This window comes from Colobus angolensis, unplaced genomic scaffold, assembly GCF_000951035.1.
Source record: "Colobus angolensis palliatus isolate OR3802 unplaced genomic scaffold, Cang.pa_1.0 Scaffold387, whole genome shotgun sequence".
NCBI lineage: Eukaryota > Metazoa > Chordata > Mammalia > Primates > Cercopithecidae > Colobus > Colobus angolensis.
The window spans coordinates 434653-450362 of NW_012117232.1; the positions used below are offsets into that span (position 1 = coordinate 434653).

Below are 15710 nucleotides of genomic sequence, written 5' to 3' on the forward strand. Positions count from 1 at the left end.
GCCTCCCAAGTAGCTGGGATTACAGGTGCCCACCACCACACCCGGCTAATTTTTGTATTTTTAGTAGAGATGTTGTTTTGCCACATTGGCTAGGCTGGTCTCAAACTCCTGACCTCAGGTGATCCACCTGCCTCGGCTTCCAAAAGTGCTGAGATAACAGACATGAGCCACTGTGACTGGTCTAAAAGAGTAGATTTTAGATATTTTCTCCATGGGAAAATAAGTATGTAAGGTGATAAATTTTTTTCTTTTTCTTTTTTTTTTTTTTAAGACAAATTCTCCCTCTGTCCCTTAGGCTGGAGTGCAGTGGCATGATCTCAGCTCACTGCAACCTCCGCCTCCTGGGTTCAAGCAATTCTCCTGTCTCAGCCTCCTGAGTAGCTGGGACTACAGGTGCACACTGCCACGCCCGGATAATTTTTGTATTTTCAGCACAGATGGGGTTTCACTATGTTGGCCAGGCTTGTATTGAACTCCTGACCTTGTAATCCACCCACCTTGGCCTCCCAAAGTGCTGGGATTACAGGCATGAGCCACCACACCACGCTGAGGTGATGGATTTGTTAATTAGCTTGATTTAATCATTCCCCAAAGTAAACATATATCAAAACATCACATTGTACCCTATAAATATATACAATTATTATCTGTCAATTAAAAAAAGACAAATAACAAGGTTTTGGAGAAAAGGGAATCGTCATGCACTACTGGTGGGAATGTAAACAGGTACGGCCATTATGGAAAACATTAGGGAGGCTCCTCAAAATATCAGAACTACAATATGATCCAGCAATCCCACTTATGGTATATATCCCAAGGAGACATTATCAGCATCTTGAAGAGATAGCCATACTCCCGTGTTTATAGTTCACAGTGAATAGTCACTGGACTATTCACAATAGTCCAGACATGGAAATAACCCAAGAATCTGCTGACAAATGAATATTGAAAATGTGAAAACACAGGAAAAAAAATATATAATGGAGTACTAGTCAGTCATAAAAAAGGAGAAGCCTGGGCCCAGTGGCTCAATGCCTATAATCCCAGCACTTTGGGAGGCCAAGGTAGGTGGATTACAAGGTCAGGAGTTTGAGACCAGCCTGGTCAACAGAGTGAAACCCTGTTTCTACTAAAAATACAAAAAGTAGCTGGGCATGGTGGCGTGCACCTGTAGTCCCAGCTACTTGGGAGGCTGAGGCAGGAGAATTGCTTGAACCTGGGAGGCAGAGGTTGCAGTGAGCCGAGATCACACCACTGCACTCCAGCCTGGGTGAGAGCAAGACCCTATCTCAAAAAAAAAAAAAAAAAAGGAAATCCAGTCATTTGTGACAAGACAACATAGATGAACTTGGAGGGCATTGTGCCAAGCGAAATAAACCAGACAGAGGAAGACAAATATGATCTCACTTACATGTGGAATCTAAAATGCTGAACTTAGAGAAAGCGAGAAGAAAACAGTGGTTGCCAGAGGCTTAGGTAAGGGGAGATGGTGGTCAAAGGGTATAAGCTTTCAGTTACATGATTAATAAATTCTAATTATACAGCATGATAGTTACAGTTAATAATATTATAGTGTACACCTGAAATTTACTGAGAGTGTAGATCTTAAGTGTTCTCAACACACAAGTACATAACCATGTAAGGTGATGGGTGTGTTAACTCAAACGTGGTTATTATTTTACAACGTATATGTACAAAAAATCATCAAGTTGCAATATGATATTCTTAAATATACACAATTTTATTTGCATATATACACATATATATATTTTTTGAGATGGAGTTTCCATCTTGTTGTCCATGCTGGAGTGCAATGGTGTGATCTCAGCTCATTGTAATCTCTGCCTCCTGGGTTCAAGCTATTCTCCTGCCTCAGCCTCCCAAGTAGCTGGGATTACAGGCATGTTCTACCATGTCCAGCTAATTTTGTATTTTTAGTAGAGATGAGGCTTCACCATGTTGGTCAGGCTGGTGTTGAACTCCTGACCTCAAATGATCCGTCTGCTTTGACTTCCCAAAGTGCTGGGATTACAGGCATGAGCCACTGTGCCTGGCCTTATTTGCATATATTTAATAAATATTAGATTTATTTGTACCCCAGTAAAGCCAAAAAAATTAGGTAGAAGAACCTAATTTTCAAACAAAAACTTACAGGAACCCACAAATACATACATCAAAGAAATAAAATGGACTTGTTTTGCTTAAGCAGGTAAAGGGTGGGTGGGCAAAAAAAAGCCGTATAGCTTATGATAGAGCTTTGTGGTCCTGAGACACATCAAAGACGTCTTTCTCCTCAAAAGAGATTGAGATCCACTCTTCTATTACATGAAGGGGAAAGACCATCTGTGACTTCATATTTGAAAATTATTGGTGCAGATATATTTTCATAAGTACTTATTGAAAACAAAATATTTCATTAATAACATATTTCATTTAAAAAAAGAACTTCTGAAGACATTTTGGTGAGGTTAATAGGAAAGAGCTGTTAAGAACAGAAAGCAAATTGAGAATGTGCCAGCTTACAATACAAAAGAGATGAACATGTCATAATTTGAATCCTAGCTACATTGCTTCCTTCACTTTTTGACCACGGGAAGTTCCTTAAGCTCTCTAAGCCTCAGTTTCCTATGGAATAATATCATTTACTGTACTATGCCATTTTATATAATACAAATATGACAGTCATATGTAACTCCTCTCCAAAGTTTTAATCACTAAATTATTATTATTTTTTTACTGGAAGAAGGAATGGGTGAAGGAAGAGAACCTGGCTAAGTAATTACACTAGACAATCCTTAGAGATCCTTTAAGTGTTAACATTTATATCTGACTATCTTCTAATCAGTAGAAATGAATACATTAGAAAGCCCCAAGTCTTATATTTGGAAAGGGAAGGAATCCTTACCCAGGGAGACCATGTTCCCAACATTCTCCTTCCTGAAATCCCGGTAGAGGTCCCTGTGGGCAGGAATCTGATGCACACTCTTTTTGTAGGAAAAGCCTCTGGCCACGTGGACATCTTTCACTGGTTCCTGTAATGACACTAACACCAATGACTACCAAGATAACTGCACAGGTCTTCAAAGGATGAACAATCATGGATGAGGCAGAGAAGGACCCTAAATAAGAACTGAAATCGACGAACAAGTGGATAGTTTGTGCCAAATGAAGCAGAAGAGAAAGAATCATAAGATGACAAGATAAGCAAGATGATCCAGCAAGGAGTCTCATTACTCAGAAGACTGGGTCCCATCTTTTTGGGAAAAGGAGTAATGGGGAAAAAGTCTCTTGTGGGGCGTATAAAAATTTGAGGACAGTGAAGGCACAGAAAAGCATTGTGCCTAAATACCCTAGTAAGGAAGGCCAGAGAAGACAATTATGGCAGGGCATGGTGGCTCACACCTGTAATCTCAGCACTTTGGGAGGCCGGGGTGGGCGGGTCACTTGAAGTCAGGAGTTTGAGACCAGCCTGGGCAACATGGTGAAACCCCGTCTCTACTAAAAATATGAAAACTTAGCCAGGTATGGTGGCATGCACCTGCGGTCCCAGCTACTCAGGAGGCTGAGGGAGGAGAATTGCTTGAACCCGGGAGGCAGAGGTGGTTGCAGTGAGCTGGTATCGTGCCACTGTACTCCAGCGTGGGTGACAGAGTGAGACTCCGTCTCAAAGAAAAAAAAGACAATTACAATGTACCTGGGACCCAGCAGGAAGCCGTGTGGTTGTCACTTCCTGATCTAGGGTATTCCATTCATCAGCAAGGGCAGGAACCCAGGGAGAAGGCCGAGCTGTAAGAATAGAAAGAAACGATTAGTAATCTGGGCTTTGACCCTTTAATTCATGCTGTCTCTCGTTTTAAGAGAAGAGTATGTATTGAAACACCAACAAATATAAATTCACCATTTTCTCTGTGAGTTGAGAACAATGCCCAGAACCCCAGTACCCTAAAGCTGGGATCACAACCTCAAATTCTTTCTGGGGGTAAGCAAGTAAGGTACAAGATGAAGGGGGCCAGGTAAGAACTCTGGGAACTGGAGAGCACATATCTGACTGAAAGGGCACCGCCAATGCTCAGGTCCCACTCACGTCTCAGTGTGAGACTATGGCTGTGGTTCCTCCCCTCCTTCCCTTCCCCCCTCTTCTCTTTCCCTTCCTTTCCCTTCCTCTCTCTCTCTCAACCATGGACATTTGCAATGCATTCCATCATCATATAAATTTGGGGAGGCATAAAAAAGTATAGTAGTACTGAATCTTGCATCTCAGTGAAGAGCTGTGTAAGTCAGACACACTTGAGGTTTAAAAATAATTGTGCCATTCTGGGGGAAAGGAAACTAACATTTATTGAGCACTATTATGCACTGGCTCCTTTACGCTGCCTCATTTAATCTGCACTAATGGCCTTGTTACTTCCCTTTTAAAGATGAGAGGACTGGGCGTGGTGGCTCACGCCTGTAATTCCAGCACTTTGGGAGGCCAAGGCGGGCAGATCACCTGACATCAGGAGTTCAAGAGCAGCCTGGCCAACATGGTGAAACCCTGTCTCTACTAAAAATACAAAAATTAGCCAGGTGTGATGGCACACGCCTGTAACCCCAGCTACTCAGGAGACTGAGGTACGAGAATCGCTTGAACCTGGGAGGCGGAGGTTGCAGTGAGTTGAGATCGTGCCATTGCACTCTAACCTGGAGCAAGACTCCACCTCAAAGAAAAAATAAAATAAAATAAAATAAAATAAAGATGAGAGAGTGGAAAGTTTGAGAAGTATCCTGACCAAGGCTTCATAGATTAAAAAAAAAAAAAAAATGGCAGAGCTAGGTTTTGAATCGAGGTCTGTCTGCCTCTAAAGCCTAAGCTCTTAGCCTCTGTGCATTCATGTTCCTTTTCACATTATTTGCCCAAGTTCACAGACAGAGGGTGGCAGAGACAAGATATAAACAGAAGACTTCTGACGGTAGGTCCAGTGATGTTTCCATTCCTCTCTTTAAGCCTGTTAAGCCTGAGATGAAGCCACAGTTCAGGAGATGGAGAGATCACTGTGGACTGGGAAGGACAGGGTAATCATTTCCTAGTATTTGACCTGATTCATTAATGTGCAGGGCAGCTATGAATGTCAGTGGTCCCTCCTCTGCAAAGTCTTAACTGTTTATCCCTCTTGTATGCTACTTCTGTGATGCCTTGTGAGTCAAACTTCAAACACAAATGTCTTGTTCCCTTTCAAACAGCTTTTTGACTTGTTTAGTCAGCCAAGAGCACATACACATGGAAGGACTGAAAAACACAAGATTACTCTAGTGCCTCGGCCTCCCAAAGTGTTGGGATTACGACGTGGGTCACTGTGTCTTGCCGTGGAGAGTTTAAATACCACCACAAGATCTCATAGCTGGTCCAGGCAATCTGTTTTCCCAGTTTGGATCTTTCTTTTTTTTTTTGAGACACGGTCTCGCTCTGTCACCCAGGCTGGAATACAGTGGTGTGATCATGGCTCACTGCAGCCTCAACCTCCTGGGCTCAAGCAATCCTCCTGACTCAGTCTTCTGAGTAGCTGAGACCACAGGTGCATGCCATCACACTCAGCTAACTTTTTTTTTTTTTTTTGTGATTTTGTAGAGACTGGGTTTTCCCATGTTTCCCAGACTCAGTTTCCAACTTTATGATACCTTTTCACTTATATTGCACATGTTCCTAATTCTTGAAGTGAATGAAACCTTTCTCCTTAAATACTCTATTTCGAATATGTATCTGGGAGGCCCTCCACTGAGCATTCACAGTGTTGGGGGTACCGTGGAAATCTGCCGCAGTCTCTGCACTGGGCATGCTCCAAGTCTTCCCTCTTACCATTCTTGGGTAAGGGCCGACGTTCTCGCTTTCGGTTCAGCTGTTCCTGGTGTCCTGAGTGGAGGCTTCCAGCTTCCTCCCGAGACACCACCCTGGGTTGGGTCTCCACCTGCTCTGGCTGGAAGTCAGCCACCTCCCACGCTGCTCCAAGCAGGGCATGCTTCTGCGGGTGCACGGGACTGCTGACCTGAGAAATGAAGTCAATACCATAAGAGGGAGTAAAACAGGCCCATAGCAGGGTGAAATTCTCCTAGGAAAGACATCAAAGAAGGACAGAGACATGAGAAGGAATGAAAATTCCACTCCATCCCCAATGGAGTATCTGAGAGCGCTGGGCTAAGAGTACTGTCCAGCAGTCTGGGTGTAAGGTAATAGAAGAGTATTCTTTTTTCTGAGACAGAGTTTCACTCTTGTTGCCCAGGCTGGAATGCAATGGCATGATCTTGGCTCACTGCAACCTCCACCTCCCAGGTTCAAGCAATTCTCCTGCCTCAGCCTCCCAAGTAGCTGGTATTACAGGCATGCACCAACACACCTGGCTAATTTTGTATTTTTTTAGTAGAGATGGGGTTTCACTATGTTGGTCAGGCTGGTCTCGAATTCCTGACCTCAGGTGATCAACCTGCCTCGGCCTCCCAAAGTGCTGGGATTACAAATGTCAGCCACCACGCCCAGCCAGAGTAATCTTTATTACTAAACAGAGGGGGAAATCCGCCAGGAGTGAAAGAGCCTCCTTGTTGCTAGAATAGATATTATTTGACTCTTTATATTTGTTAAATTCGCAAAGAAGTAAAAGTTACCAGGACATGAATATATTCACTAGTGAAGTGAAAACTTCCAAAATTAATATCCCCATCTATCTGTCTATCCCTGACCAACACAGCAAACTGCTGATAGATCTATACACAATGCAAGTCCGGTGCAAGGCGAAACTGCAAATCTTGCAAATACTGCAAGATTTCACGAGGTTCATGAAAGGGAGGTTGAAGAACAACTAGAAGAGCATGCAAGCCACCGAGAAATGAAGATGTGGCAGTTAGACTGGAGGAGAGTGACAGAAATGACGGCATGAGAGCACTTCAGAAGACAGTGAGTGGAAAAGTAAATGCTTGGAGACAGCTCTGGGATAACGAATGAAGTCTTTTTATTTATTTTTTTAAAAGGGGGAACAGAATAGCCTTTTTTGATCAAAATGCGTAAGTGAACCTCTATGACGCAAAACCATATTGTTCTCTCATATTGTTTTGTTGCAAACATTACGCCAAAGATGACGATAAATGCTTAGGTGAATAATGTCTGGTTTCCATTGCAAGATAATATTTCAACCAAAGCTTTTACTTTTATATTTCATATGAAACTCTGATCCCCTTTTAAGTGGATTCACTTAAAGTGAAAAGACCCCCTTACAGGGTCTTTTATTAGTACCATTTATCTTTCTCTGAAAAGCACTTCTTTCTACAACACATCCCTGCCCACATGCCTTTCCCATTCCCTTTTTTCTAAGTAAAAAAATTTGGAAAATCCTCTCTCACCTGCTGCCTCAGTCTTCCAGTCTCTTTCTCCAAATGCACTACCAGGGCCACCGCTTCCTCTCCACTTTGCGGACACTGCTTCTGTGCCCAAGCCTGAATCTTCTCGGGTAAAATGGTGAGAAACTGCTCAATCACCAGCAGCTCAAGTATTTGCTCCTTGGAACGCATTTCTGGCTTCAGCCACCGGCAGCAAAGTTCCCAGAGTTTACTGAAAGCTTCATGGGGTCCGGTCACATCCTCGTAACAGAATTGCCTGAAGCATTTGCGGAAGGTCTCACAGCTATCCGATCCTTCCAGAATGGGCTCTGATGCCCATTCGGGGTCCTTTTCCATCTTCATTATTAGGCATCCCTCAACCTCCAGGGACGAGTCGATCTGAGAGTCGAGGGCTACAGCCATGCTGCAGCCCAGGGGTCAATTTCACGTCTAGCTCAAGGTGGGGAACCAAAGAAGACTCCAAGCGCTCCCTGCTTAATCTTCCTGGGAGTGTGGTAAGGTAGGGAGGTAAAAACGGCCAGGTCAGCAGGAACAGGGTATTCCAGGCTGATTAATCAAATCTATGCCAGGCCCTTGAAAAGGTGAATGTATATCCTAAGATGCAAAAGCCCGGCCTTTTCTCCAAACAAGACGCGACCCCGCAATGTCGTTTTCCAGGATGCATCCCTCTTAGTGCAAAGTCGGAAACCGGGAGGCTGGAGGACTGATAGAAAAATGAAGCTGGTTGAGGAAACGCTGGGCGGAGGCGGACAGCCGGGCCAGGAGGGGGTGTGTCCGCTACTCCGGGGTCGGGCTCCGAGAGGCGAGGCCTCCAGTGGGTGGGGCCGGATGTGCAGGCCCCGCCCGGCGCCAGGTTCCGGGCTTGGGTCACGGCAGCATGCCCAGGCCGCTGCGGGTGCCGCTGGGGGCTGGCGGAGTCCGAGAGCGGCGCCGGGCTCTTTCGGGCCCACTACAGCCCCAACCGTCCTCAGGAAACGTCTACCCACTGAGGAAAGGCCGCAAAAACCGTTCCGCTAGGAGGGGAGAAGAGCCGCAGGCCGAAGCCAGGCCTCGCAAGGGGCAGCGGCCGGCTCCTCGCATTCGGCCTCGTCCATTCGACTCGCGGAGAGCGCGGGGGGCGCTGGGAGCCGCAGCCACGCATGCGCCGCCTGCCACCAAGCGCCGCGGGGCCCGCGCGAGGCGTCCTCGCGGGCGAGGGGTTGGGGGAGGGGGCCCGTGTGGAGGACTCTCGCGAGAGCGCGCTGCGCGGCGACTGGGCGCTGAGGATCCTCCCGGAGCGGAGGGACACAGAGGGACTGTAAGGCACCTGCCATCGCGAACAGTATGGGAGCGGGAGGCGAGTGCCGCTTCAGGCGGAGAATCCAGGCGGTGGCGGGACCTCCCTGAGGCGGAGTCGCCGCTACTGAGGCCTGGCTGCCGGGGAAGGAGAGCACGGGAGCGCGGACTCGTGTGTCTGGCGGAGGGACACGGAGTTCCGGCGGAGGGATCTGTGCTGTGTTTCTGGAGCAGGGCCGCGGTCGGGGCTGGAGCGGGTCACCAGACTCTGTGGGACTTTCTTGCCCTGGCGGAGGTGCACCTTATGGCCTTTTTCTTTGCCGGCGGAGGGATCTGTGCGTGGCTCCAGGTCTTTCCCGGCGCTGTCCCAGCTCAGTGGTTTCTTGTTGCCCCTGGCGTTGGGAAGGTAGATGTGGTCGAGCTTGAGGAGAAGGCGGCAGAGGGGTCTCGGGGCCAGCGTTCCGCCAGCCAGGCACCTGCTTGCTCCCTCATGGTGCTGCCCCTGTCCCCGATTTCATAGACCGGCTTTCCCTCTCTTGAGCACCTACTATGTGCCAGGCTGGGCTTTGCGCACTTGGCAGAGGCAACAGTGTCACCAGGGGGTGCTGGTTTCTCCCAGAGGGGCTTTTGTCTGTCCATTGTTGGAGAGTTAGCGCATGAGACCAAGTGTGAGTATCAGGCAGTTCACCCTTCAGTGGCCATGGAATTGGAGAAGTGGGAGCGTAGCTCGCAAATCAAGCTCTCAGCTCTTGAAAACAGAATTTACAGGTAATAGGGAGTGTTGAAAAGTAAAACTGAAATATTTGAAGAGATTTATTCTGGACCGAATACGAGTGACCATGACCCGTGACACAGCCCTCAGGAGGTCTTGAGAACATGTGTCAAAGGTGGTCGGGGTGCAACTTGGTTTTATACGTTTTAGGGATGCATGCGACATCAGTCAAATACATTAAAGAAATACATTGGTTTGGTCCAGGAAGGCAGGACAACTCAAAGGGGTGGGGGTCGGGGTGGGGGCTTCCAGGCTATAGGTAAATTTAAACATTTTGTACTTGACAATTGGTTGAGTTTGTCTAAAGATCTGGGATTGATAGAAAGGAAATGTACAGGTTAAGATAAAAGTGGAGACCAAAGTTCTTTTGAAGTCTTGTGGTGGCTGCCTTTAGAGATAATAGGTGACAAATGTTTCCTATTCAGATCTTCAAAAGGTGTTAGACTTTTAGTTAATCTGTTTAGGATTGGAAGGGCCTGGAAGAAAAAGATCTAGCTATGTTAATAGATGTTCTTTACAGCGGCACGTTTTCCCCCACAAAGGATAGGTTTTAGGGGGAAAATGCTGTCCTTTATTGAAGAAATTGCAAAATAGGGCAAAGAAACATGTTTTGGGGTAAAATATTTTGACTTTCTTCTTTGTCACGTAATGTTATGCCAGAGTCAGATTGGAAAGTAAGTCATCATATAGAGGGTTAAATAAAACCAATCTGATGAGAATTTATGGTTTGTAGGGCATGACTCCCCAGATTCCTTAGATAGGAATTTGGGCAGGATTTAAAAAATCAGAGTTTAGGTCGGGTGTGGTGGCTCACGCCTATAATCCCAGCATTTTGGGAGGCCAAGGCAGGTGGATCACTTGAGGTCAGAAGTTCAAGACCAGCCTGGCCAACATGGTGAAACCCCGTCTCTACTAAAAATACAAAAATTAGCTGGGCATGGTGGTACACACCTGTGATTCCAGCTGCTCGGGAGGCTGAGATGTGAGAATCGCCTGAACCTGGGAGGCAGAGGTTGCAGTGAGCCGAGATAGTGCCACCACACTCCAGCTTGGGTGACAAATTGAGACTGGGTCAAAAACAAAACAGAAAACAAAAAACATACAAATCAGAGCTTAGTCCTCAGGTGTCCTTAATGAAGGGGCTGGGCGTTAAGAGCAAGGCAAGGAGGCAAAAGGAACGCTTGAGCCAGGGAATTGGAGACCAGCTTGGACAACATGACAAGACCCTGTCTCTAAAAAAATAAAAAGAACAGGAGGAGAAATATTCATATTTTTTCTTGGGAAGGGAGGTAGATTTTCCTGGAATCAAGGAGCTGCCTCTTTTTTTGTCCTTTTTTGGTCTTTTCGGGTCATGATGGTGATTGTCAACTGTCATGGCGCCAATGGGAATGTCATTTAGTACTGAAGTTGGATGAGGATGAAGTTAGAGGTTCTTGAGAGGTCGAGTAAGCTAAGAAGGAACCTATTACCACAGACATCCGGTTTTCTAAAAATAAGCAGAGTTAAATCCGAGTAGGCATTTAGCTATGTCATGGAGGCATTGCATTGGGTAACAAAAGCCAGGCAGGCGTCCAGCTAAGTCCCCTAGGACCTGCAACGGGTAACAGCAGTACTGACTCTATATTAGAGAAAAGCTTGCTTGCTTGAGTATAATTATTGTTTTGCCTGAGTTTGTAAATTATTCACTAAAAACAGTCACAGCAAAAACAGGACCTTCTTCAACAGATAAAACACACAGACCAGCAGCTCTGGGAACAGACTGATGGTCCCTACACAATCTAGTCACAAGGCGTTGACCAAGAAAGTAATGATTAACTGCCCATCTGAGACTGTGCATGATTGACGAGAATGTTCTTTGTTTTGTTTTGTTTTTTGAGACAGTCTTGGTCCGTCGCCCAGCCTGGAGTGCAGTGATCTTGGTTCACTGCAGCCTCAGCCTCCTGAGTAGCTGGGACTACAGCCTCCTGAGTGCACCTCCGCACCTGGCTAATTTTTGTATTTTTAGTAGAGATGGCGTTTCACTATGTTGGCCAGGATGGTCTCGAACTCCTGACCTCAAGTGATCCACCTGCCTCAGCCTCCCAAATTGCTGGGATTACAGGCATGAGCCACTGCCTCTGGCCCACAAGAATGTTTTGATGATTATGTCTCCTAATTTTCCTTAAAATTCCTGGATCTAGAGGCACAACTGAAAAAGGTGGTCTTTGAACCCTAGTGCACTGCCTTTTGCAGGTTGCTGGTTTCTTGAATAAAGCTAACTTTACTTTCACCAAAGCTTGTCTTTTGAGTTTTTAGCTTTCAGGCGATGAGTGGCCTGGACACCAGTTCGGCTACATGTATGTCAGTGGCCAAAACAAAAATCCTTATTCTGGGAGGTAGATAGCTTGTTAGAACACACAGCCTAATCACTTCTTTCCCAAATGTTAAAAATTGAGCCAATTTTAGCCTCGGAAGCTTAGGGTACCATGTAAGTAACAGGCATTAGCTGAGGGTGGGGCAGAGAGAATCAGTGGGGCACCTCGTATATGCCAGGGGTTGTATCAGCATCCGTACACAGCTCATTTTTCTTTCTAAGTAATACTGAGGACCTATTTAATGCCAGATATGGTGGTAGGTGGGAGCAAAAGCAGGATTCCCCTCCCATTATTGAGTTTTCAGACTGGTGGGAGAGGCAGGAATTAAGCAAGTAATCCACCAACTGATGTATAATTCTAAGGGAGATGGGTGCCACCAAGAAGAGACATGGTGCTGAGAACCTATGTCTATCAGAGGTATTTGATCTATTTGGGAGGTCTGGAAAGGTTTTTTTGAAGAAGCAGTGCTAGGGGTGAGATCCAAAGGGAGGAGTAAGAGCTAATTAGGCAAAGCCTAGTCCTCACAAAAATCCTATAAACCAGATGTGATTGCCTCCATTTCAGAGTTTAGGGCATTGAGACTTCAGCAAGGTGATGTCACTGCCCAAGGTTACATCAGATTAAATGGTAACCCAGGATTCAGATTCAAATAAGAGTGGGGTCCTTTACATTCTCCTTGGGCTATTTGGTGGTTTTAGGAGAGGCAAGTATCACAAACAACTTGGGGACACGAGGGAGCAGGAGTCACAAACTTGAAAGCTTGCAGAGCTCAGGCAGATAACATAGAGTGAAGTGAGGCAGAGTATAACACAATAGGGAATGGTGGGGAGTGTGGTGAGCCGCAGGCCACATTTCCTGTAAAGGAAGCAGCCACTAGTTGCAGCCTCTTGTTGCCATGCAGGAATACAGACCAAGCCTTGCTAGATCTTCTGATAATTAATATTATTTTGAGAAGGAATCTTGCTCTGTCACCTAGGCTAGAGTGCAGTGGTGCAATCATAGGTTACTGCAGTTGGGACTGCAGACATGTGCCACTACCCGGCTAATTTTTATATATTTTTTTGCAGAGACAGAGTCTGAAACTCCTGAGCTCAAGCGACCAGCCTGCCTTGACCTCCCTAAGTGGTGGGATTACAGGAGTGAGCCCCTGCGCCTGGCCTAGATCTTCTGATTTCTAAAGAGAAGCTGGCAGTATTTTTAGGTGAAGTTATCACACTTAAATAATTGACAGTTACATCAGTTCGCCTCACTATAATATTAGCTCAATGAAGCAGGACATTTTATGTTTTTAACCACTGTGTACTGGGAGGTTATAAAGTACCTTACGCATAGTAAGCACTCAACCTCATCTGTGATATGTAGCCTCTAAGCAATTCCTTCCATGTGCGCATGGTTTCAAAGTTTTGGAAGCAGTTTTATAGTCATTTTATCCACCAGTCTTTCTGCTGGCACCTCATTTGTCCTGATGTGGCTGCTGGATGAAAAGTCCCCCAAAAGGCTCCCTAGGGGAATACTTAGTTGTGTCTTCGGTTTGTACCTTTCTGCCATCTTCGTATTTTACATTTTCTCCATCCTAATGTGCTTGGCATTATATCTTGGCTCCCTCTAGTTATCCAACCCATTTCGTATTTAATATTTTGCTGCTGTTGCTTTGGTTCTCACCTAGACTTTATGTATTGACCTGGGGCCCATGACCACAATCAGGTATGCTTTCACTTATGCTTGGCCCAGTCCCTGCTCCCAGCTGCTTGTCAGGGAAAAGTGCATGAAAAGGTTTCATTTCTTAGAAATTGCTGTCCTGGGACATCTTGTGAAAGTGATCATCCCTGGACATCTGAACTTCCTGCTTCATCATGTGGACTTGAGCAAGAGAAAAATCTCAGGTCTGCATGGGGCATTTAGAACCTTGCCTCCTGAAAGCTCCTCAGGGAACAGAGGGAATCAGGCTTGCTCTTTATTGCTCAGGTGCAGGATCATAAGTTGTTCAGGAATTATTGTTACAATTTTTTGGTAGCCTCTCACTAACACACACAAGTATGCACACACAGCCTCATATATATGCGTATGTGTGTGTATATATATATATTTACATATGTATATATTTAATGGAAAATTTCGAACATAAAATAGAATCCTCACGTTTCTGTCCTCCAGCTTTAACAATGATCAATTCATGGTCAATCTTGTCTCGCCTGCTCTGATCCTGGATTATTTTGAAGCAAATTCTGGACATGATATTATTTTATTTGAAACTGTCAGAATGTATTGTGTAAAGACAGGAACTTTTTTTAATGTTGTTTTTTTTTTTGAGACAGTCTTGTTCTGTCGCCCAGGCTGGAGTGCAGTGATATGATCTTAGCTCACTGCAACCTCCACCTCGCAGGTTCAAATGATTCTCCTGCTTCCGCCTCCCGAGTAACTGGGAGTACAAGCGTGCACCACCACTCCAAGCTAACTTTTTGTCTTTTTAGTAGAAACGGATTTCACCTTGTTGGCCAGGCTGGTCTTGAACTGGCCTCAAGTGATCGACTGCCTCAGCCTCCCAAAGTGCTGGGATTACAGGCGTGAGCCACTCTGCCTGGCCAGGAACTCTTATTTTAAACATAGCTTCAGTATCATCATAAGCCCTTCACAATTGTATCAACAATTCCTTAATACCATTCAAAGAAACAACTAATTTGGACCAGGCGTGGTGGCTCATTCCTGTAATCTCAGCACTTTGAGAGGCTAAGAGGGGATGCTTGCTTGAGGCCAGAAGGTCAAGACCAGCCTGGGCAGTATAGTGAGATCATCATCTCTACAAAGATAAAAGTTAAGCAGGTGTGGTGGCACACACCTGTAGTCTTAGCTACTCAAGAGGCTGAGGTGGAAGAATAACTTGAGCCCGGGAGGTTGAGGCTGCAGTGAGCCATGAGGGAACCACTACACTCCAGTTTGGGTGATAGAGTGAGACTCTATTTCTTCAAAACAACAACAAAAAGCAAACTCAGGACAGCTAATTCGTTTGAAGGATGGTTTGCAAAAGAAAAAAGGGTTATAGATGCTGGACATGTAAAAAGAACAGATGTCCTCCACATTTGCTAACTAGGTGTTTACATTTAGTTCAGCATGAGAATGGTGTCTTGGGAACAGAAGAGCAGATTGTCGAAGAAGTAGTGGATCAATATATAGGTCAGTAAATGAAGCAAGTCATGGTACTCAGAGGTATCTTTAAGGAGTGGTTATTTTCTCAAGACCTCAATCCTCTGAGTTGATCCAAACCCAGAGCCACGCTCTTCCTTTGATGCCAGGAAGAATGTTCACACTAATCTTTCCTTGGTAGAACATCATATATCACAGCTCACTGCTGTTATTTTGTAAGTAGGCGCAGATTCAACTTTTGCACCAGATTCCTCTATCCGTGGTGCTGAGCCACCAGCCTTTTGGCCGGCAAGCTGATTAACTATAACTTGGTGTTGGCCAGTGGGATCTAATGTAGGGTCACCGTAAACATGAACATTAAATATGCATTAAAGTGCTAAGAAATTATATCTATGCCTATGTTGGGTAGAAAATAAAAAATAAAAACTCTAAGATAATTTTTTAGTAATGCCTGTTACTTCTTTTTCATTTTTTTTTTTTTTTTTTGAGACAGAGTTTCACTCTGTTGTCCAGGCTGGAGTGCAGTGGCACAGTCTTGGCTCACTGCAACCTCTGTCTCCCAGGTTTAAGTAATTCTACCTCAGCCTCCCAAGTAGCTGGGATTACAGGCACACGCCACCATGCCCAACTAATTTTTATATTTTTAGTAGAGATGAGGTTTCATCATGTTGGCCAGGCTGGTCTCGAACTCCTGACCTCAAGTGATCCGCCCACCTTGGCCTCCCAAACTGCTGGGGTTACAGGCATGAGCCACTGTGCTGGGTTATTTCTCATTTCTTTTTTTTTCTTTTCCTTTCTCTCTCTTT

The 15710-nt window shown here is 45.3% G+C and overlaps 2 protein-coding genes across 2 annotated transcripts in view; one reads left to right on the forward strand and one right to left on the reverse strand.

The window, feature by feature from the left end:
• The window catches only part of ZKSCAN2 (zinc finger with KRAB and SCAN domains 2), a 29709-nt gene extending 21141 nt beyond the window's left edge, over window positions 1-8568 (reverse strand). Inside the window, exons 1-4 of the mRNA XM_011954622.1 lie at window positions 7366-8568; window positions 5834-6020; window positions 3695-3786; window positions 2906-3032 (exon numbers count right to left, since the gene is read on the reverse strand). Of these exons, the coding sequence (XP_011810012.1) occupies window positions 2906-3032; window positions 3695-3786; window positions 5834-6020; window positions 7366-7764 (805 nt within the window). The 5' untranslated portion in view covers window positions 7765-8568. The remainder of the gene's footprint in view (window positions 1-2905; window positions 3033-3694; window positions 3787-5833; window positions 6021-7365) is intronic.
• On the forward strand, window positions 8240-10470 carry LOC105520734 (splicing factor, arginine/serine-rich 19-like). Its single transcript, XM_011954626.1, has one exon. The coding sequence runs from the start codon at window positions 8240-8242 to the stop codon at window positions 9155-9157; it is 918 nt and encodes a 305-aa protein (XP_011810016.1). The 3' UTR covers window positions 9158-10470.
• The last annotated feature ends 5240 nt before the right edge of the window (window positions 10471-15710 follow it).

Bases quoted from the DNA above. Each gene is read 5' to 3' on its own strand.
- LOC105520734 (XM_011954626.1), top strand. From the start codon at position 8,240: ATGCCCAGGCCGCTGCGGGTGCCGCTGGGGGCTGGCGGAGTCCGAGAG.